The sequence below is a fragment of the Microcaecilia unicolor genome, chromosome 8 (genome assembly GCF_901765095.1).
Source record: "Microcaecilia unicolor chromosome 8, aMicUni1.1, whole genome shotgun sequence".
Lineage (NCBI taxonomy): Eukaryota > Metazoa > Chordata > Amphibia > Gymnophiona > Siphonopidae > Microcaecilia > Microcaecilia unicolor.
The window spans coordinates 35,935,581-35,957,651 of NC_044038.1; the positions used below are offsets into that span (position 1 = coordinate 35,935,581).

The 22,071-nt window shown below is 45.2% G+C and overlaps 1 protein-coding gene across 2 annotated transcripts in view; it reads left to right on the forward strand.

Moving 5' to 3' along the window:
* Positions 1-21,587: 21,587 nt before the first annotated feature.
* Positions 21,588-22,071, forward strand: part of ERCC4 (ERCC excision repair 4, endonuclease catalytic subunit) — a 39,379-nt gene continuing 38,895 nt past the window's right edge. For both annotated transcript variants that reach the window (XM_030212519.1, XM_030212520.1), the window contains exon 1: positions 21,588-21,789. In XM_030212519.1, coding sequence (XP_030068379.1) covers positions 21,616-21,789 — 174 coding nt within the window. In that variant the 5' untranslated portion in view covers positions 21,588-21,615. The remainder of the gene's footprint in view (positions 21,790-22,071) is intronic.

The window sequence follows — 22,071 nt, forward strand, 5'->3', positions numbered from 1 at the left end:
ATTAATATGATTCTGTTACAGTGACAAACTCTGGCCTATTAATTAAATGCTTAAGACTAATGAGGAGTCTATCTTATGAAAGGGCTATACAGCCTTGGAATATAAATTGGCAGATACATACCATGACCTACAACATCTGATCTAACAAACTGAAACATCCATACCTGTAAAAATTATTTAAAACATTAAACACATTACTGAACACTAGCGTTATAAAAATATTTAAGAAAGTAATGAGCTGATGGGGTTTTCCAATAGTTCTCTGAAGACCCTTATTTTATGAAAATGAGTGAAGCAGAGCTGGCAAAAAGCCACCTGATCAAAAAACGGTAGCCCATAACTGATGTCCCATTGTTAAGAATCACTTCCTCCTTGATTGTGTCATTAAGGCCCTCATGATCAAAAGCCCCGTGCTGTTCCAAACAGCGCCCTAAAAATAGCGCCGAGACAGCGCAGGGCTTTTCTGCATTGATGATCAAAGATAATGCATGCAAATCTAAGCAGCGCTATTATCTTTGATTATCATGTTGAAGTGCGGGAGAATTGCGCCCGAGCATGCGCTCAGCACAATCCTCCCGCATTTCTTTGACAGGTCTGGGCTGTCAAAAGCCCAAAACTGTCAAAGTGGCCTGCCGATCCCCCAACAAAGAGGCCGCCGCCGCCGGCCAAACCGACTCCCACCCTCCCACCAAGCGATGGGGGGGGGGGGCTGGAGGTCCGGTGGACCTCCGGTCCCCCCGACGACCCCCCCCCATGTTCACGGAGGGCTGGAGATCCGGTGGTTCTCCAGCCCCCCCCCCCCACAAACCCCCAGAGGGCTTGGTTGCCGAAACGCTGCCCTACCCTCCCATCTGCGACCGGGGGGGGGGGGGCTGGAGGATCGGTGGGTCTCCAGCCCCCCAAGCCCCCAGAAATCGTTGTGATCCATCGACGGAGGGGTGGGGCCTAGAGGTCCACCGGACCTCCAGCCCACCCCAACTCCTCCCCCCCCCCGGCGTTCTCCACAAATCCCTGGTGGTCCATGGTGACATGTAACCCCACCCTCCTCCCTCTCTCCCTCCCGGCCCCCCTACCTTTGTTGGAGGAGGGACACAGCCTGCATGCCTCCCTCCTCTTCCTTTCGACGCCGCTTCAAAATGGCGGTGCCCAGCCCCGCCCATTGCATCCTGGGATGCGCTGGGCGGGACTACATACCATATAAGGGAGCGATTCCCTTACATGGTATGAAGCCCCGCCCAGTGCATCCCAGGATGCAATGGGCGGGGCTGGGCACCGCCATTTTGAAGCGGCGTCGAAAGGAAGAGGAGGGAGGCATGCAGGCTGCGTCCCTCCTCCAACAAAGGTAGGGGGGCCGGGAGGGAGGGAGGAGGGTGGGGTTACGTGTCACCACGGACCACCAGGGATTTGTTGAGAACGCGGGGGGGGGGCTGGGGTGGACCTCCAGCCCCACCCCCCTCGTCGGTAGATTACAGTGGCCACAAGGATTTCTTGGGGTTTGGGGGGCTGGAGGCCCTCCGAACCTCCAGCCCCCCCCCCCCCGGCACTGGTGGGAGGGTGGGACAACGCTTGGCCGGAGGCGGCCAAGAAGATTTCGGGGGGGTTCGGATCATCGGGGAGGGGGGACCGGAGGTCCTCCGGACCTCCAGTCCCATGTGCTGTTGCCTTGGGTGGGAACGGGGGCCTGCCAGCATGCAACTGCATGCTGGACAGGGCTCACCCTCCCCAATGATCCGCAAAATCTAACGCCAGCTCGGAGCTGGCGTTGATTTTGCTGCGGCCAGCGACCCAATCTTTGGCGCGCTGGTCGCTGATCATTGGGGAAGAATGCGTTAAGCGCCAATTAGCATGCATTTGCAAGCTAATTGCGCTAGAAGCCCTGTTTAGCATGCATTTGCATGCTACTTGCGCTGAGAGCCCTCGAGTGCGCTGTTTCAGGTGCTCGAGGGCTCTGATCATGGGTCGGCTGCAAACTCTGGCGCTAGTATGGCGTTAACAGCCTCTAGCGCCAGAGTTTGCTTTTGATCATGAGGGCCTAAGTGCAGGGAGTTAGGTAGCTTTTTTCTGATTAAAGAGTGAACAGAAGACTGCAGAATCAAGTCTGGACTTCTAGGTTTCAAAATAGCAACAGATCAACAGTTACAGTTACTGAGCCTCAAGCCTGTAAGAGCAGAAGCTGCTTGTGCTGCTGGGGGAACACAAATTGATGTTCAAGCAGTTTTTTAAAAAGACATTTCTGGGCATAAACGTCTGTTTCATGCTCTTAAATGGTCTTTAGAATTTCCCCTTCAGGTGGCACTTTCCACAAACATATTAAAGAGTAACTTAAACATGGAAAATATCCAGTTTTTAAAGTAAGTTTTGCACTGTGGATGCCTCAGTTATAACTTATCTTTGGATGAAGGTTTTGATTTTTCCCTCCCCCACTCTGGCCCCTTCCCCCAGTGCTAAAATCATTTTCTGAAAATAAAAAAAGGGTTAAACAAGAAAATGGTTATAAAAAGAGTCCCAGTACACTGACAAAAAATACTTTTGTAAACTGCAATAGTTTTCTTTGCTTTCGAATGGAAACGCAAGTGATGTGTCCTCCGAAATTCAGTGAGCAAAATATTATGCAGTTCTGCTGATCTGACTTTTGGCCTGGTGTTGAAGTCCAGTAATTATGAGCTAAATTGATGGAAAGGTTATGATGCTGCTGCGGTTCTAACCTTTAATTAGTGATGGTAATGATCTGTTCCTTTCTTAGAAATAATTAGTTATCCCAATAACGAGGCATTCACAGAGTTTCAATAGACTGTTTCTACTGCGTGAAAAAAGGCCATATTTCACCACAGAACCAGCGATGTGCTAATTAAGTATTAATCCTAATCAGAAGTGGTGATAATAATTCTGTGTGACATCTCATACCAAATTCTACATTGTTACCTTGCCCACGACTTTCTTGTGCAAGTTTACTTAGGATGAAATTATAAAGAGAGATTTTTTCACGGGGAAAATGCCTCTGAACGTCAGCGGTCTGAATGTTTTTATCTTAACAGAATTGCTGAACCACCTCTCTTCAATGGCAAAAAACCCCGGTTTATCTCAGTCTCTTTTTATTGACTGTTGCTTAATGTATGTAACTGGAAGCGAATATAGCTGACTCTAACAGTGTGACTTAAATCATTCACTTATCTTTGACTTCTTTGCCCGTCTGCAGTGACAATCCAACCACCTACGGGGTCTCGTTTCACCCTTCTTTATGGGCTTCATCAGGGAAAACTCTGGTGTGGTTCACAATACTCAGACATGTGGCTTTTCAGCTATCCTTCCAATATTATCTACAACCAAAAGAGATCCAATCATTTAACCATCTTTGTCCACACATAGTCTCATAATGCCAACCATGCTATGGTCTCTGGTATATTATATTCTGATATAACGCTCAGTACACTACATCCACTTGCTTGTGTGCCGATGCTCTTCCTTGAGTCTGCTGTTCTTTCCCAGTCAGCTGTTAGACTGGCCAGAATGGCATCTAACTATTTAAGGCAGACGCTCATTAATTCAATGACATCATCTATCAAAGAAATGCTGCCCATTGAATCATAGTGTTTAAGCCTTTAGGCTCCAGCGATTGAAGTTTGAAAATCCAACGCTGTTCAAGCTGGAGGAGACGTCTTGCTCGGTCTCCCCCTCTCATATCACTTTGTATTTGATCAATCGCCCAACAACGGAAATGTCTAAATTCATGTTTTGTTAAGACATCTTGGATGTCTTAATGCATGATTTATGTTCTAACAACCTCGTATGTAGTTTTCTGGTTGTTTTCCCCACATAAATCTTGTTGCAAGGGTACTGCAGAATATATACAACAAAACTAGAAGTACAATCTGTGTTGGTTTTTATTTGATATATCTGTTGGTCAATGGGGTTCGTGAAATCTTTACATTCCTTTGTTATCATACAAGTGCTACACCCCCCACATTTCATGTGCCCCTGAGTAATTTCTGCAGAATGATCCACTAGATGTGCCGGACTTAACACCTCTTTCAAATTTCATCCTCTTGAGAATGCTATACGTAATTTGCTGTGCTGAAATGGTGCATGAGTTTTTATTATGTCCCAATTTTTCTTGATGATATTACCCACCATTTCCCCTCCCCTAGAAAATTTTAAGACAAAGGTTTCTGTCATAGTACATAAGTACATAAGTACATAAGTAGTGCCATACTGGGAAAGACCAAAGGTCCATCTAGCCCAGCATCCTGTCACCGACAGTGGCCAATCCAGGTCAAGGGCACCTGGCACGCTCCCCAAACGTAAAAACATTCCAGACAAGTTATACCTAAAATGCGGAATTTTTCCAAGTCCATTTAATAGCGGTCTATGGACTTGTCCTTTAGGAATCTATCTAACCCCTTTTTAAACTCCGTCAAGCTAACCGCCCGTACCACGTTCTCCGGCAACGAATTCCAGAGTCTAATTACACGTTGGGTGAAGAAAAATTTTCTCCGATTCGTTTTAAATTTACCACACTGTAGCTTCAACTCATGCCCTCTAGTCCTAGTATTTTTGGATAGCGTGAACAGTCGCTTCACATCCACCTGATCCATTCCACTCATTATTTTATACACTTCTATCATATCTCCCCTCAGCCGTCTCTTCTCCAAGCTAAAAAGCCCTAGCCTTCTCAGCCTCTCTTCATAGGAAAGTCGTCCCATCCCCACTATCATTTTCGTCGCCCTTCGCTGTACCTTTTCCAATTCTACTATATCTTTTTTGAGATACGGAGACCAGTACTGAACACAATACTCCAGGTGCGGTCGCACCATGGAGCGATACAACGGCATTATAACATCCGCACACCTGGACTCCATACCCTTCCTAATAACACCCAACATTCTATTCGCTTTCCTAGCCGCAGCAGCACACTGAGCAGAAGGTTTCAGCGTATCATCGACGACGACACCCAGATCCCTTTCTTGATCCGTAACTCCTAACGCGGAACCTTGCAAGACGTAGCTATAATTCGGGTTCCTCTTACCCACATGCATCACTTTGCACTTGTCAACATTGAACTTCATCTGCCACTTGCACGCCCAATCTCCCAGTCTCGCAAGGTCCTCCTGTAATCGTTCACATTCCTCCTGCGACTTGACGACCCTGAATAATTTTGTGTCATCGGCGAATTTAATTACCTCACTAGTTATTCCCATCTCTAGGTCATTTATAAATACATTAAAAAGCAACGGACCCAGCACAGACCCCTGCGGGACCCCACTAACTACCCTCCTCCACTGAGAATACTGTCCACGCAATCCTACTCTCTGCTTCCTATCTTGCTCAACTGTATCAGCTTTGTCTCTATTATCCAACAATAACAGTTCCCTGCTGTTGTATTTTGCTCTGGAGTATTCTTTTCTAACTATGGGTGGAGGATATCCCCCGTCTGTGTAAATCTATTGATAACTTTTTGGCTGAATTCTTGAAGTCACTGTTCTCCGTGCAAATCCGCTTGAACCTCAAAAATTGGGATTATGGCAAACTGTTTTTCAGAGATTTTGTATGACAGCTCCCATACTGTAACAAAGTTTTTATTTATTTATTTTTATTTATTTGTAGCATTTGTATCCCACATTTTCCCACCAATTTGCAGGCTCAATGTGGCTTACATTTACCGTGGTGGCGATTGCCATTTCCGGTTGACAGAATTACAAATGGTATTGCATTTAGGTGCGTACATACATTGTAGAGAAGAATACATTATGGTATCATAAATAGATTGGACTGTAACAAGTGATAAGAGATCGGTTCTGTCTAGTTCATGATCAGTCTTATTATTTATGATTAGGATGGTTGTTTATGGTATGCCTTCTTGAACAAGTCAGTTTTCAATAGCCTTCAGAAGATAGGTCTTGTTTTGTTTTTATGGCCTTCGGTAGTGCGTTCCATAGTTGCGTGCAGATGTAGGAGAAACTGGTTGCATATGTGGACTTATATTTTAGTCCTTTGCAGTTGGGGTAGTGGAGTATTGCGATCTGTGGGCTTTTTGAACACAGCAGTCTTCCACTTGCCACGTTCCCACTGTATTTGTACATTTAAAAAATGTACCATTGTGTTGGACTGTTCATAAGAGAACTCAATTGCCCCGTTACAATTGTTAAGCCAATTTGCAAGCCTGGATAAAGATGTTTCATCTCCTTCCCATAGCATGAAAACATCGTCTATAGACCTTACCCAAAGCAAAATATTCTGCTGTTCAACATATTGCTTTAGCCATGTGGCTTCAAAATCAGCCATAAAGAGGTTTGCTACTGAAGGGGCAAAAGTCGTCCCCGTGGCTATATCTGTGGTTTGTAGAAACAATTCGTCCCGGAATAAAAAATAATTTTCTTTGAGAGCTAATGTTGCTAAACTCAATAAGAAACCTGTAGGTACTTCCACTGGTTTTGGTCTGTTCTCTAATACTGTTTCGATCCTGAGGTATGGATGTATATATTTATTGACAGGATATTCTCCATTTGCCCCATGTTTGGTAGCAAAGGACTTTTGTATAGCCCCTGAAGCAGCCCAGTTGGGCGAAACACGGCCTGTGTCGGGCTGATTGTATTTATATAAGTATTGCTATACTGTTTTTTTAGAAAATAAATTACGTTTTACTTCTAAACGATCTGCTCTATTTCATTTTCCATGATGGAGTAGTGCTGACACATGGCTTCAAAAAATAATCAACAAATACTGATAAGGGTTCCAAAATGGAACCTCTGGAAGACAGGATGGGTCGTCCGGGAGGTTTCTGCAACCATTTGTGTATTTTAGGTAAACAGTACATAACCAGAATATATGGATGTTTTTTGTTAAGGAACCTAAATTCTTTCTTCGTAAGAAACCCTTGTAATTTTTCATATGTTCCCGTATCCGCCAATTGGGCTTTAATCTCATCCACATAATCCACTTTGTTTTGCACAGTAACCACCTCACCCTTATCTGCTCGCTTTATTGTGATTTGTTGATTCATCTTTAAGGTTTTCAAAGAGTGTCGTTCCTCTTTGGTTAAGTTGTCACTAAAATGCTCTTCGGCCTACTGGAGATTTTCTTTGGCCCCAGCCTGTATCCAGCTCATTCAGAACTGCTTTCTGTTTTGTGAATCCTGGTCTCATGGTACCTGACCCGGAGAGCTTAGCCAGTAACCCAGACTGTGGGGTAGACCAGGGTTGCACATACAATAAACACAATAAAAATTCAAACACATACAACACAATATTCTGAATTTCAAATCCTCACCCCATTTTCACATATAAAGTATCACATACCATGTACATAAGTATCGCCATGCTGGGACACACCAAGGGCAGGGCCGTCGAGGGGGGGGGGCAGCGGGGACAAAATTCCCCGGGCCCGGGCCTCCAAGGGGGGCCCAGCGCCTTAGTCCCCTGCACCCGCCCCCCTCCGTCCACCACCGGGCTGGGCCCCCCTGAATTCAAATCATAGCGCCTCACCTTGACCTCGCTCTGTGTGATAGAAGTGCAGCAGCGGCAGTCTGCAGATCGCCTCCCTTCGGGCCTTCCCTCCCTGTGTCCTGCCCTCGTCTGATGTAACTTGTGCGAGGGCGGGACACAGGGAGGGAAGGCCAGAAGGGAGGCAATCTGCAGACTGCCGCTACCGTTCTTCTTTCACACGGAACAAGGTCGAGGTGCGCTATGATTTGAATTTGGGGGGCTCGGCCCGGTGGTGGATGGAGGGGGGCGACGAATACGATGACCTCGGGGGGGGGGGGGCGGCAGGCCCCGGGGGCAGCCCAGTCTCTCGGCGGCCCTCACCAAGGGTCCATCGAGCCCAGCACCCTGTCTCCGACAGCAGCCAAAAGAACAAACAATTTGTCCCGCCCATCCCAGAAATAGTGGATTTTTCCCACGTCTATTCAATAACATTCTATGGCCTTTTCCTCCAGGAAGCCGTCCAACCCTTTTTTAAATTCTGCTAAGTCAACCGCCTTAACCACTTTTTCTGGCAACCAATTCCAGAGTCTAACTACGCGTCGAGTGAAGAAAAATTTCCACCGATTCGTTCTAAATTTACTACACTGCAGCTTCATCGCATGCCCCCTTGTCCTAGTATTTTTGGAAAATGTAGACGCTCCACATCGACCCTTTCCATTCCACTCATTATCTTATAGACCTCTATCATATCTCCCCTCAGCCGCCTTTTCTCCAAGCTGAAGAACCCCAGCCTCTTCAGCCTTTCCTCATAGGGAAGTCGTCCCATTCCCTGTGTCATCTTTGTTGCCCTTCTCTGCACCTTTTCTAATTCCACTATATTTTTTTGAGGTGCGGCGACCAGAATTGAACACAATACTCTAGGTGCGGTTGCACCATGGACCGATACAGTGGCATTATAATATCATTTTTGTTTTCCATCCCTTTCCTAATAATACCCAACATTCTATTTGCTTTCCTAGCCGCAGCAGCACATTGAGCAGAAGGTTTCAACGTATACTGTGACACCTAGATCCCTTTCTTGGTCCGTGACTCCTAACGCTGAACCCTGCATGATGTAGCTATAGTTTGGGTTCCTCTTTCCCACATTCATCACTTTGCACTTGTTCACATTAAACGTCATCTGCCATTTAGACGCCCAGTCTCCCAGTCTGGTAAGGTCCTCTTGTAATTTTTCACAATCTTCCTGCGATTTGACGACTTTGAATAACTTTGTGTCATCAGCAAATTTGATTACCTCACTAGTTACCCCCATCTCTAGGTCATTTATGAATATGTTAAAAATGAGTTTATCTTATTGGGCAGACTGGATGGACTGTTCATTTACTATGTTACTATGTTCACATCAAGCAAAAGCTTGTACAAACAGATGTGTTTTTAGTCTTCTCTTAAATTCACATAAGGATAACAGAAGGTGCAAATTGTAGGGCAGTTAGTCCCATAGCAGAGACCCAATTATGAACATCACACTGTCACAGGTATTAGAATAGTGAACTTTTGCCAAGGATGGTAGCACGGCCTTGTCCCTGTCAACTTCAAAGAGTGGGCCAGATCATAGAATCATTGGGCCTGCTTAAAGTACTCTGGAGTTATGCCAGTGAAAGTTTCAAATATACGTGTCAACAATTTAAATTGTGTCCTAAACCATATTGGGAGCCAGTGTAAAGCTTTCATTCAGCAAGTGACATGATCAGTGCTTTTTAAACCTACAATCAAGCGCACCGCAGCATACTGTACCACCTGTCGAGCCCAGCAAAATGATTAAGACAACCCCAAATATAGTAGAATAGTCCTTTTACTAAGGTGCAGTGGCGTAGCCACAGGGGGGCCTGGGCCCACCCACTTAGGGCTCAGGCCTACCCAACAGTAGCACATGTTTAGCAGTAGCTGGTGGGGTTCCCAAGCTCCGCCAGACGAAGACCTCCCCCTGATGGTAACAAAAACACTACTGTCCACGATACTGGCATTTGTGCATGCTCAGTTTTTAGCACATGCCTGCTGCAGACTACCAAGGTGGTGCCCACCCACTTCTTGCCCTTGCCCACCCAAAATCTGTTGTCTGGCTACGCCCCTGCTAAGGTGCGCTGAAAAAATGGCTTGTGGCAGTGCAGGCGTGGGAATTGGGTGTGCGCAGAATAATATTTCAGCGCACCTGTAAAAAATGCCTTTTTAAAAAATTTTGCTGAAAATGGACATGCGGAAAACCGAAAATTGCCATGCATCCATTTTGAGCCTGCAACCTTACCACCAGCCATTGACCTAGTGGCAAAATCTCACGTGGTAACCAGGCGGTAATGACCTACATACGCCAAATGCCACTTGGCGCACGTCTGATATGCACGTCCAAAAATAAAAATTATTTTTCGGACGCACGCCAAAAATGAAATTACCACAAGAGCCACGCAGTAGCCAGTAATTCCATTTTGGCACGCAGAGGGCGTGCGTAGAGCCTTACGCTGCTTAGTAAAAGGGCCCCCAAAAGAGCTGTCTGAAATTAACTAGGTAGCTATCTGGGTACTGCCTCTGACTATCGGTAACTCCCAGATGGCTGCTCAGACCTGGATAGGGGCCAGTGCAAAATATACAGGTAGTGGTCAGTGTTTAAAGAAAAGCTGACCTCTACCAGTTGAATATTGCCTCCTAGATTTTTAGAATTGGGCAAATAGGAAACAATGCAATCATCTTATAATTACCGACCAATTTCTAACATCATTTTTGTCCAAAATACTAGAAAAATTTTTTTTGCAGCTTCAGGCACATCCCTGTCAGTCGGGTTTTTGCACCGGATACAGCACTGAGACAGTTGTGACATCCATGCTTAACAAACTCCACAATAAACTTGAATTTGGTCTTATTGTACTGGTCTCACTTGATCTCTCAGCTGCATCTGTCTTGGTTCACCATACACTTCTCCTAGACAGACTTTCCGCTATCGGCATTGGTGGTACCGTATTAAACTGGATTGGATTCTACTTGAAGAACCGTATTTTTCAAGCCTGCACACCTACATCCTGTTCTTCATCACACACTCTCACCTACGGTGCTCCACAAAAATGTATAAATGCAGAGACTGAGAGGTTTATGATCACCTAAATAACTAAGGCCCTCATTAAAATGAGATTTCAATGAGCTGGTATCAGTGAGTCATTGCACACAGTTAGCTTGTGTACAAAACTCAGTTTAACAGAGGGTGTCCATGAGTGCATACAAAAATGTACATCAAAGCTGTTACATTGTGCATAAACCCTAGTGCACTTCAATACATCAGCCTCGCAGTATGTTAACCATTAAAATCCAGCACTAGACTACAGGGCAGTGTTCAACACAGTGAGCTAATTAGCAGTAAGACCGCTAATTAATCTGTGAGAACCATATAGAAATGTGGTCTTCAGCTCTTGCACTTATGGGGCTGGATGCATCAAAGTCCTGGTAAAGCACCAATTATTATTTCCACCTCGGTAAAAATTATCAAGTTGGGAATAGTGAGGGATGCTCAAAAGAATCGGCATGCAAATGAGCTGCTCGCAAAAACAGCGAGCAGCTCGGCCATGGGGAAGCCAGTCGGTCTCCCAAACATATGCAGAATAGCCAATTGCTAAGCGTGGCTGCTCTGCGCATGCTACAGATGTGTTTCATACACACATTAGCGGCATGTATGAAAGCAGCGTGTAGCTTTTGTTTTTTGTTTTTTTCAAACTTTTTATTTATCACCACCCGACCTTCGGCAGCAGTACAGGCAGGGAGGGAAGTAAGGGAGAGTGAGGCAAGGAGAGAGTGAAGGGCTGCCTGTGTGCATGCCTGACGAGTGGGAGGCGGACTCTAGATATGCTGCAGCTCTCCTCAGTCAACCGACAGCTGCTATTTCAGTGGCAAAGGGAAGGAAACCTCAGTACCAGCAGCTACTGAACACCCGTAAAAATTTCATTGTTAAAGGTAGGCGGTCATTTCTGTGCATCGATAGGAAAACAGCTGTGCATCACTCAGAAAGCACATTTGAACAGTAATTAGCTCATTATAAAAACTTTGGATACAATTTTTGTTAGCTGCTACTGTGACAGGAAAATTGCTTGCAGAACCCTATTGTGCATGTTTCGTTGAAGTCTATGCTCGCTAAACCGGCTAGAACCAATGTAAAAACCACATTGCTGGCTCATGTTCTCTTATTTTGCACTATTTAAAAACTCCTCTAGTATCAATGAGACATAAATGTGCAGCTACACATGTGGTATCATAGCACATAACTGAATTTTTTTTTAATGAAAAAGAAAAAAAGAGGAAGAGAATTTCTGTTCAGCAGGTGACACCAGGACTTTGTTTTTGTAAAAATGGCATAAGCAATTAGAGCCCTGATCATTAAACTTTGCATGAAATTTAACATTTTCTCTGCTTGAAAAAGAAACGAACAGGGAACAAAAAGAACTCGGTGAGAGCTGGGACTGTAACTGGGTCAGAATGAAAAGGAACCGGAGGAGCACATTCAGCTATCGCTTAAATTTAGACATTCTTTTCTGCTCTTTAAGGAAGAGTCCCCATGGGATCTGACCAGAGGAAGGACAAAGAGAATATTCAGAGAGAACTGAATGCGAGGAAGAAGAACTGGCTCATCAATATATATAAATGGCGAGTGTCGTACTCACTCGCAAATGCACAGTCGAGAGCCTCTCTGCCCCGCCCCCACGTCAATACTGTTAATATATGGCCTAGCTTTAAGGCTACCACTGGAATAGTGATGGCCAAAGCTATGCAGCCTAAAACAACTGAAAAAGTACTGACTAGGCCAAACAACAAGTAAATGATTTAATATTTGAGAATCTGCAAAGAGCAGGTCTGAATAATGACTTCTGACACAAATTGGTACAATTTTTAAATCAAATATAGCATCTGTAATGAAAGATCAGATGAATAAAATGGAGCTTATTAGTTTTGGTATACAATGATACAGAGGTAATACAGAGTTCATGAGAAAGGTATGAAAAGTATTGCAGCCGGAAGATGTGAAACTGTTATCTCAACGCTTCCCAAAACATGTTGATAATTAGCAGTAGCTGAGAACGGAAGGAGGTGGGCACATCAGACAGCAGACCGCGTGGGAAAGTATGATCTCAGAAAGTGAGAAAGATTAGGAGCAAGGTTTCTCACCATTCACTTCTATGGAGAGGTTTGTGTATAAAAGAGGGAAGATTTTGCCTTAGTTTGGAACTCCTCCCCAACGCTTCTATCAGACGGCAGGGCGCTGTGCAGATAAACCCAGAATCTGATGTCTGTATTTGTATCAACTTGAAGACTTGTGTTTGGGTAAGAAATAAAATGTACCTATCTATCTAAACCTATCTCTGTCTCTATTTTTATTGATTCTATCTTCTCTTTACCTAACATTTAGCCTAAGGTAGATCACATACAAGTGACACTCAGTTTTGGACAGAAAGCAGTAGTTATGGGAATTAGTTTTCAATTATGGCTCCTAATGCCACCCTGTTATATGAAATAAATACCTTTAGTCCCCCGTGGGAAAGAGTCAGAAAGAGGTCTATAAGATGGGGGATTAAAAACAGTGGTGAGCCCCGAACGCTGACAGTACTCGCTAACCTTCTTGATCTTCTTTTGAACGCAAGAGGGGATACTTAATTTTGTGCGTTCAAAGGTTCTATGTTTTCTTTCTCTTATCTTTCCCTGCTGTTATTCCTTCATTTTGTTCCTCTTCCTTTTTCTCCTTCTCCCTATCACGGACACTGCCCACTTCAGGGGTATTGGGCACTATTGTTCTGTCCAATTTTCTTGTTCTTACCCCTGTCTTTTACCTACTCTTCTATTTTTCTGTCTTCTTTCTTTGTTCTTTGAAGGTTCCCTTCTTTTGCGCACAACTTGCACACTTTTTCTGACCTCTATCTTACCTTCTTGCTGTCTTCATGCCCTGCGCTGAACTAACACACCTGCTTCCCTAATTTTCTCCTACCCTGTCCATCTCTTTGATTTGCGTGATGTGCGCAAGAGTGTGCTTGTTGTGTGAATGAAGCATAACAACGAATCCAGGCGACTGCGATTTGGGTTTTGCTGTAAGCTTATTTCAATGTTCAAAATCTTTGGATTGGTCTTTATGCTAGCAATTCTCGCTTAACAATCCTTAGAGATTGCGCATTTTCTGCTTCCAATCCCACCCTGTGTTCTGTCTTAATCCCTCCTTTTCAAATCCCTGTTCCCCTGTTCTTATCATGTATTCTGTTCTTTCTTCTTCTGTCGACCTTATTTTCCTCCCCAATCCCTTTTCCTGTTCTCCTTCATCCTAACTTCTTCTACCTATCTCTCCTATTAGTCCCCTGGGTCTAATCCTGCTCTTTTCTCTTCTGTATGTTTCCGTATCGAGGGAATTTCCTTTACTCTAGGAGAACAGCACGCTTTCAGATTGCTCTCCTCTAAAATCCTTCTGGTTTCTCTGTTCTTATAACCACTCCTCAAAACTGACAGCCCCCACCTTTTCACATCTGCTATTGCCTTCACTCTGTGTGTGCGACAGTTATCCACGAGATTCTTTTTACGTCTCGGGACTGTCCCTTTTATTATTCCCCCACCCGGAGTCGCCGCCACCATCCACCTTCCACCCGGTCGGGCCCTTGCTCCGCTATTGAAACAGCGAGGGCACGCAGCACACAGCTCTACTGCTGAGCTGCCGTCTGCCTTCCTTCTTCTTCTCTGCCTGTGTCCCGCCCTCAACAACATTACGTCACACAAGGGCGGGACACAGGCAGAGAAGAAGAAGGAAGGCCACGGCAGCTCAGCAGCAGAGCTGTGTGCTGCGTGCCCTCGCTGTTGCAATAGCAAAGCGAGGGCCCAACCGGGTGGAAGGTGGGTGGTGACGGCTCTGGGGGGGCGAACTCGGAGGGGCAGCGGCAGAGGCGAACTCGGTGGCGGGGGGGGGCCTTTCAACCCTCCCCTTCCTATACTAGCCCGTTTTTACGGGCTCAACGGCTAGTATGATGCATAATGGGATCCTTTTACCAAGCTGTGGTAAAAATGGCCCTGCCACGGGGGCCATTTTTGCCACATGCCAGAGCCCTTTTTACCGCCGCAGGTCAAAAGCCCCTAAAAAAGACATGACCATGTGGTAAGATTATTCTTTCTACAAGGCCAATGCAGGGGGGGGGAGCACTTACTGCCATCCACTGAGGTGGCAGTAAGGGCTCCTGCGGTAACCCGGCAGCAACTGAGCAGTGGATTACCGCCTGGTTAGCACCACTCTAGAAATTATGGCGGTATTTTTCGTAGTGCTGGAAATGCGTGTGCTCAAGGTGGAACTACCACTGCCAGCCATGTTGGGCCATCGGTAGTTCCAGGTTGCCATGCATAAAAGGGCACCAAAGCATTTCACATCTAGGGGACAGTTTTCAGTAGCCCACTTTGTTCGAACAGGACAACTTTGTAAGGGCCGCCGAGAGGGGGGGCAAAATTCCACAGGCCCGGGCCTTCAAGGGGGGCCCGGCGTTGCAGTACCCGATCTCACCCACCCTCGGCCCTGTCCCTGCCCCCGAGGTCACCGCGACACAGGAGAGGGGTTGAAGGGTTTGGCAGGGGGGGGGGGGTAGGGCCAAATCTACGGGGGCCCATGCCCCCGTGGCCCCACGTAGCTACGCCCCTGGGTAAGATGAAACATATGGGCGACTCTAGCACTTAGCACGCGCTAAAAATGCTAATGCAGCTTACTAAACAGGGCCCTAAATGTGTGAAAAGTGAATAAATCATATATACAATCCAACAGAGTTCAAAAACAGTCCCACATAAAAAACAGTTCGTGGAGAGAAGCGAGGCTCAAAAAATGAATTCAAAATGTCTTAAGAATCAATCCATGGGTCACTGCTCAACAGATGCAAATCTCCTTTATTAGCACCATGCTCCAGTGTTGTGGGGAACAACTTCCTTCCAACATATCATTCAACTTCCAATAATACACAGTTCCATTACTACCAAAAGGCATACCAGGTAAGTACCTTCTTGGTTTTTAGAGGGATCTCTTCCTTCAGGCTTCACAGGTCCCCATCTCATCTCCTTTCTCTTGGAGGGTGCTCTTTATAGGGTGGCTAATAAGTCTCCCCACCTCTTTAGGCCCCTCCCCCTGGTTCCAGAAAGGTCCAGGCCCAGAACTGTCTCCACCTTTCCCTCACCTACTCTGAGAGCACCCCCTGGTGGCCTCTTCAGGGAAGGGCAGGTCCTATACCATGAGAACCCCCTAGCTGTCCCTTCAGGTCATTACATGGACATACCTCTTTTGGCTCCCTCTAGGGACCAGATCATGGCATTTTCCAGATGTTTCCCTGGGACAGCACCCTCTGGCGGCCTCCTTTGGCTAGGGCAGTCCTGTGTTTATCACATTTTGGAGGAGTGACCGTTCCCCCTGTGCCCCACCTAGCTACGCCTCTGAAACCTCCCCCTTCTTGAATTGGGATTTGAGTAATTCCTATTTCCTGTTCATGTCCAAACATGCAGAAATTTTCTTCCAGCCATCTCCCAACCTGTTCCTTTGAATAACGTTATCCCACAATTATTTTAGCAGTCCAGTGTTTGGCATGTTTAGGCCTTTTCTGCAAACTTACTTCACAGAACAAAAACAGCTTGAGTATTTACTTCATACCACAGAAACAGAAGTATTTGATCCAGCTGAACTACTTGTGACTGGACACAGGTGGGCTCTATTTAACTAACTTATTATGGGCCTTTTTAAGGTCCTTCTTGGAACAGGAATTAATTCCTGGGTTTATTTGACAAAGGATGTGAAAACTTATGCAATCCAAACATTTTTGGTTTCTTATTTTTGGTTACTTTTTGAATAGGTCTGTAATTGTTCTTTCATGAAGAAAGTGCAGAGTATGTTGCTGAGAAACCAAGGCCTACTTTAACGCATTTTGATTTGTATATTTTGGAGAGCAAAATGTGAATAATGTACAATACATGAAGACTTTCACTAAGCACTGAGCTTAGAGCAAAATGACTTCCCAAGGTCACAAGGACGATCAGGATGATATAAATGCTGCCTCCTCAGCTCTAAGCCTGCTGCTCCAGCCACTAGGCTAGGCCTCCATTCCAGTCATATTTCTTAGGGGTCCTTTTACTAAGGTGCGCTGAAAAAAAAGGCCTGCGGTAGTGTAGGTGCGTGTTTTAGGCGCGCACAGAATTATTTTTCAGTGCACCTACAAAAAAATGCCTTTTTAAAATTTTTGCCAAAAACGGACGTGCGTCAAAATAAAAATTGCCACACCTCCATTTTGGGTCTGAGACCTTACCGCAAGCCATTGACCTCACACGGTCTCACACGGTAACCGGGCAGTAATGGTCTATGCACGTCAAATGCCACTTGACGCAAATAGCTGCAGCGTTTCGGAAAATAAAAAATATTTTTTGGATGCGCGTAGCGGACGTGCACCAAAATTGAAATTACTGCAAGGGCCACATGGTAACCGGGCAGTAACTCCAATTTGGCGTGCGTAGACGCAGCTTAGTAAAAGGGCCCCTTAATCATTCTTCTGCCTCCTAAGGTAGCCATTTCTGAAAGAAGATATTTTCAGAAGAGAATGGAATTCAAAAATGATACTAGTTTTCTCCGTGTTAAAAAGTCAGAAATAAGTTCCACAGCATATTTGAATAAAGCATTATTTTTCCCCTGAGAGGATCTTCTCAGCTCTTTGGAAATCAGTAACAAAGGTTAATTGCATAATATAATGCATAATATATATAAGAACCGTTATTAGTTTTCAGGGAAGACTGTTGTCATTACATGGATGAGTAGGTAATTGACTTTTATTCTCAGCTTCTTCTTCGCGTCATTTTTTGAAGCAATAATAAATATCTTGTCAGAAAGCAAAACATACAGGGAAAATAATGAAACACTTGAAGATCTATATATCTATTAGAGAAAAGATATATAACTCGGCTTGAAATATCTATAGATACAAAAAAAATATTCTACCCATCAAATATATTTCAATGCTGCTAGTTTTAATTTCTGATAATAAATGTGATTTTATAAAACATAACCTCCCCCTTTTACAAAGCTGCATTAGCGGCTGCTGGAGCGGTAATGCCGACACAGCCCATTCAAAGTGACTAGGCTGTGTCAGCAGTGCCGTGCGGCTTTGTAAAAGGTGGGGAGGGAACTATTTAAAGGGAAGAATATTTAAAAAAAATTAGACTTGCTTTTCTGAAGTAGGCTGTGAAAACTGTAAGGCTGCTTATAGCTATTCTGCATGCTGTTTTAGATTCTTTGGGGCATCTTTTACTAAAGATTAGAACATGTTATCTGTAGCAGGGCCCAGAGGAATAAGGTGGGTCCTGTGGCAGATCATTTGTGTTAATCCCTTTTGCGCGTCTTTCACACGGGGAGAGGTCGAGGTGAGGCGCTATGATTTGAATTCAGGGGGGGCCCGGCCCGGTGGTGGACGGAGGGGGGCGGCGGTGACGACCTCGGGGGGGGGGGGGGCCCCGGCCTTGCCCTGGGCCCGGCCCAGTCTCTTGGCGGCCCTGTTTCTCATTTCTTAATAGCAGAGGGAAGTCAATGTGTTGCTCTGCTGTTGCATCCGCTTACAGGGTTCCTGAAGTAATTCTACAGCAAATATAGGACAAAGAGGCCCTCTAGTGGCAAAGTGTGAAAAGAAGCCTGTCTCTCACACTCAGTCACGCAGCCCATGTATAGATCTCATCTAAGAGGCCCTTTTACTAAGGTGCACCCAAAAGTGGCCTGTGCTGATGTAGGCGCATGTTTTGGATGCATGCTGGTCCATTTCCTCAGCACGCCTGGAAAAAAGGGATTTTTTTTTTATTGTGCTGGAAAATGGACGGGCGGCAAAATGAAAACCAGTGCGCGTCTATTTTTGGCCTGAGACCTTAACGCCACCTTAGCCAACTGCCGATTAGCACCAGGTAAGCGCCCTGTGGAAGAAAACAGAAAATATTTTCTACCGAGTGTTTTGGGCGTGCAACAAAAATAGAATTACTGCCCGGGGCATGCAGTAGCTGGGCAGTAGTGCCAATTTGACATGAGTTGGATGCGCGTAGGCGCATGTGGAGCTGCAGAATTGATGTCACTTCCTGCATTCTGTGGAGGGGACCATCTTGGCAAAAGCCTACAGATAGGTGTACTAACAAGAGTTAAGGTGAGATTGATATATAAGACATTCAGAGTTTAGGTGCATAACCATGAGGTTAGGGGAAGTAATGACTTCATGTCTTGTTACTGTGTTTAGAATTGGAGCCCCTGAAGATGCCTTGTGCAAAACGCGTTGGGCTTGGACTAAGCTATACAGAGTTCGTAGCAGCAAAAGATACCAGCTACGGAAAGCTGGTCTCGAACAACGTTTGTAAAGATTTTGTTCCGAGCGTGGTATAAAGAAATGACGGAGCACCTAATGCACCACTTATAGAGCCGCCATGGAAAAATACAACTGAGGAGCACTGTTTGAAGAAGAGACCCATATAATCAAAGTGGAAATTCACAGAGACATTCTGATTTAAGAACTTTGGATAAATAATATAGAATTACAAGTTGAGGAATACACTGTGTTTAGGAATGTGTTCTTAACTATGTGGTAACATCAATGGGTGAGGGTGGCGCAGACGGGCTCAGTCCATTACTATATGAATGATGGTATGAATGAATTAATGGCCAATTAGTGTGTAGGATAATCTGATTTGCAATATGCAGAACAAGCAGGAAGCATTTATGTATAAGTTGTGTTAATGGTAATGAAGGTAAAGTAAGGTATAATAAAGAATTGTTTATACTAATAGTTTTTTAGAGAGAGGACTGTTACTTGAAGAATTGGAAGCATATTCGTTGGAGATATCTTGAAAACCTGGCCTGTTTGCAGTCGGACTGAACTTGGACAAGCCTTTTATAGATGGTTTCTTAAACCATTAAGGGCCCCTTTTACCAAGCTGCAGCAAAAGGGGGCCTGTGCTGGTGTATGTTTTTCATAGGCACCAAGGCCCCCTTTTACCGCAGTGGGTAAAAGGGAAGTCTCTCTTTCCTGCAGGAAATGTTTCGGGGGGGAGAGGCCCTTACCGCCACCCATTGAGGTGGCGATAAAGGCTCTCGTGCTAGCCCAGCGGTAACAGGGCAGTGAACGGCACTGCCTGATTACTGCCAGGTACACTTCAGTACTACAAAAATAAATAAATATATTTTTGTAGTGCCGGATATGACGGCATGCTAGGGGTGGGAATTACCGCCAGGCTGATGCGGAAGCCCGACAGTACTTCCTGTATTGCAAGCAGTAAGCCCATGTTGGGTTTACCGCCGCTTAGTAAAGGGGGCCCCAAGCAAGCGTATTCTGATCTGTTCTTGGAGAGGAGATTATGTTTGTAAGTCCTTCCACATTTCTGTTAGATGAGTGTAAAAGCAGAATTGAAATGCAGTCTATTAGTGTACCCATGATTATTCACATTGCACCATTTAGTTGTGGATCCAGAGAGCTCTGGGCCTATAGCAGTGCACAGTATTCTCCTGCTGAATAAATACATAAGTAATGCCACACTGGGAAAAGACCAAGGGTCCATCGAGCCCAGCATCCTGTTCACGACAGCGGCCAATCCAGGCCAAGGGCACCTGGCAAGCTTCCCAAACGTACAAAACATTCTATACATGTTATTCCTGGAATTGTGGATTTTTCCCAAGTCCATTTAATAGTGGTTTATTGACTTGTCCTTTAGGAAACCGTCTAACCCCTTTTAAAACTCTGCTAAGCTAACCGCCTTCACCAAGTTCTCCGGCAACGAATTGCAGAGTTTAATTATGCACTGGGTGAAGAAAACTTTTCTCCGATTTGTTTTAAATTTACTACACTGTAGTTTCATCGCATGCCCCCTAGTCCTAGTATTTTTGGAAAGCGTGAACAGGCGCTTCACATCCATCTGTTCCACTCCACTCATTATTTTATATACCTCTATCATGTCTCCCCTCAGCCGTCTCTTCTCCAAGCTGAAAAGCCCTAGCCTCTTTAGTCTTTCTTCATAAATCTGAACTAATGCCAGAATACATAAAGTCCTGGGACTAGAACACCAAGATGTTCCCATACAGTCATTTTATAGTTTCATATCGTTGAAAGGCACTCATTGATGTGGGCAGAGCCAATCTGACATTTGCTATCATGTGGCAATTAGATGAAGTCACATGAAGAATGCAGTGATACCGGGTTAGCTGAAGATGGCAACATTGTTGCATGTCAAGGTCTTCAAAGCTAAGTTTGATGCTGAGAAAATCTTTGGCACCATGTTCACACCACATCTATAACAGAGAAAAAAAGAACAATGGGGAAAATTCTATATATGGCGCCTTAAAAAGTGGCACAAAAAAATTAAAGTTGCCTGTAGTCTGGGTTGCACAGAAGCGCTGCAAGTGGGACCGGCGTCCGGCGCTGGCCAGAACCTTAGCGGCAAATGGTAAAAGACCGATACAGCCCCCCGGGATCCTCTTAGAAACCCTTCAAAAGTTCACTTTTTTTTTAATTGCATAGTCGTTGAAATTCGGACATTTAACATATAGTCTCCTTATCCCGGGGATCTGGCAGATCTGGCTTTTACACCGGCCCCCTAAGCCGCCACGGTAAGCAAAAATAAAGGCAGTTTTTCCCACACCAAGAAAATAAGTGCACCAAAAAGGGAACCTTTAGCTAGCACCCCGACCCGATGTTCCAACAACAGCGATCGTTCCAGTAAGAGGAATAACGATAACTACGCCACACAGCACCGAAATCCACGATATAGCATTGCAAATAACTGACAAACACTATTGAATATAACGCGTCCCCCCATCCTTCACAGACCCTTCGAAAACTCCCCACCACCCCCACGCACAAACCTCCCCTTTCATCTCCTCCCAACAGGGAGAAAGAATGCAAAACCAAGGAGGAGGTTTAATAAAACTTCCCAAATTTGCTATTTTGTTTTCAATAGCGTTTGTTATTGTTTTGGACAAACGAATATGGCGGCAAGCTCCGCCCACTGGCTTCACTCGGCCACGACAATGGGCTAGCTTATCGCTTGATAGGTTCATGCCGTCGCCTGTCATTCAACGTACTTGGCCCCAAGGTCCTCCTGTAGATGCAGTCGGAAACTGATGACGACGATGACTTTTACTTCCGGTTTTCTAGGGGAGCCGGTTATGGCTCCATTGTTGGAGTATGAGAATCAGATCTTCTTGGACCTGTTTCACGAGGACGGGCTGGTGATAGCCGCCCGGGGGTTGGGCATCGACAGGATCCTGCACAGCTTCCTGCGGCTGTATTGCGACCCCGCTAATCTGGTGCTGGTCTTAAACACTAGCCCGGCCGAAGAGGTAAGAGTCGAACGGAGGAGTCCCTTCTCTCTGTTGGATCTTATAAGGGTTATTTATCGATTCAAACTTCCGCGGAGTTCACCCCCCCCCCCCCCCCCCCCCATTTTTGGCTGCCCGAAGTCAGTGAAACCACTAAAATAAATAGACTAAATGACAGCTTGATTTAATCGGTCTGTTATAAAACTTGTTTTCACCAATGTATCGTGGCCTCATTAGCCTGAGATACAAGCGTTTGGCAAAGTGGTTAAGTAAGATTGTAGGCTCTGCAGTTTTCATTTTGTG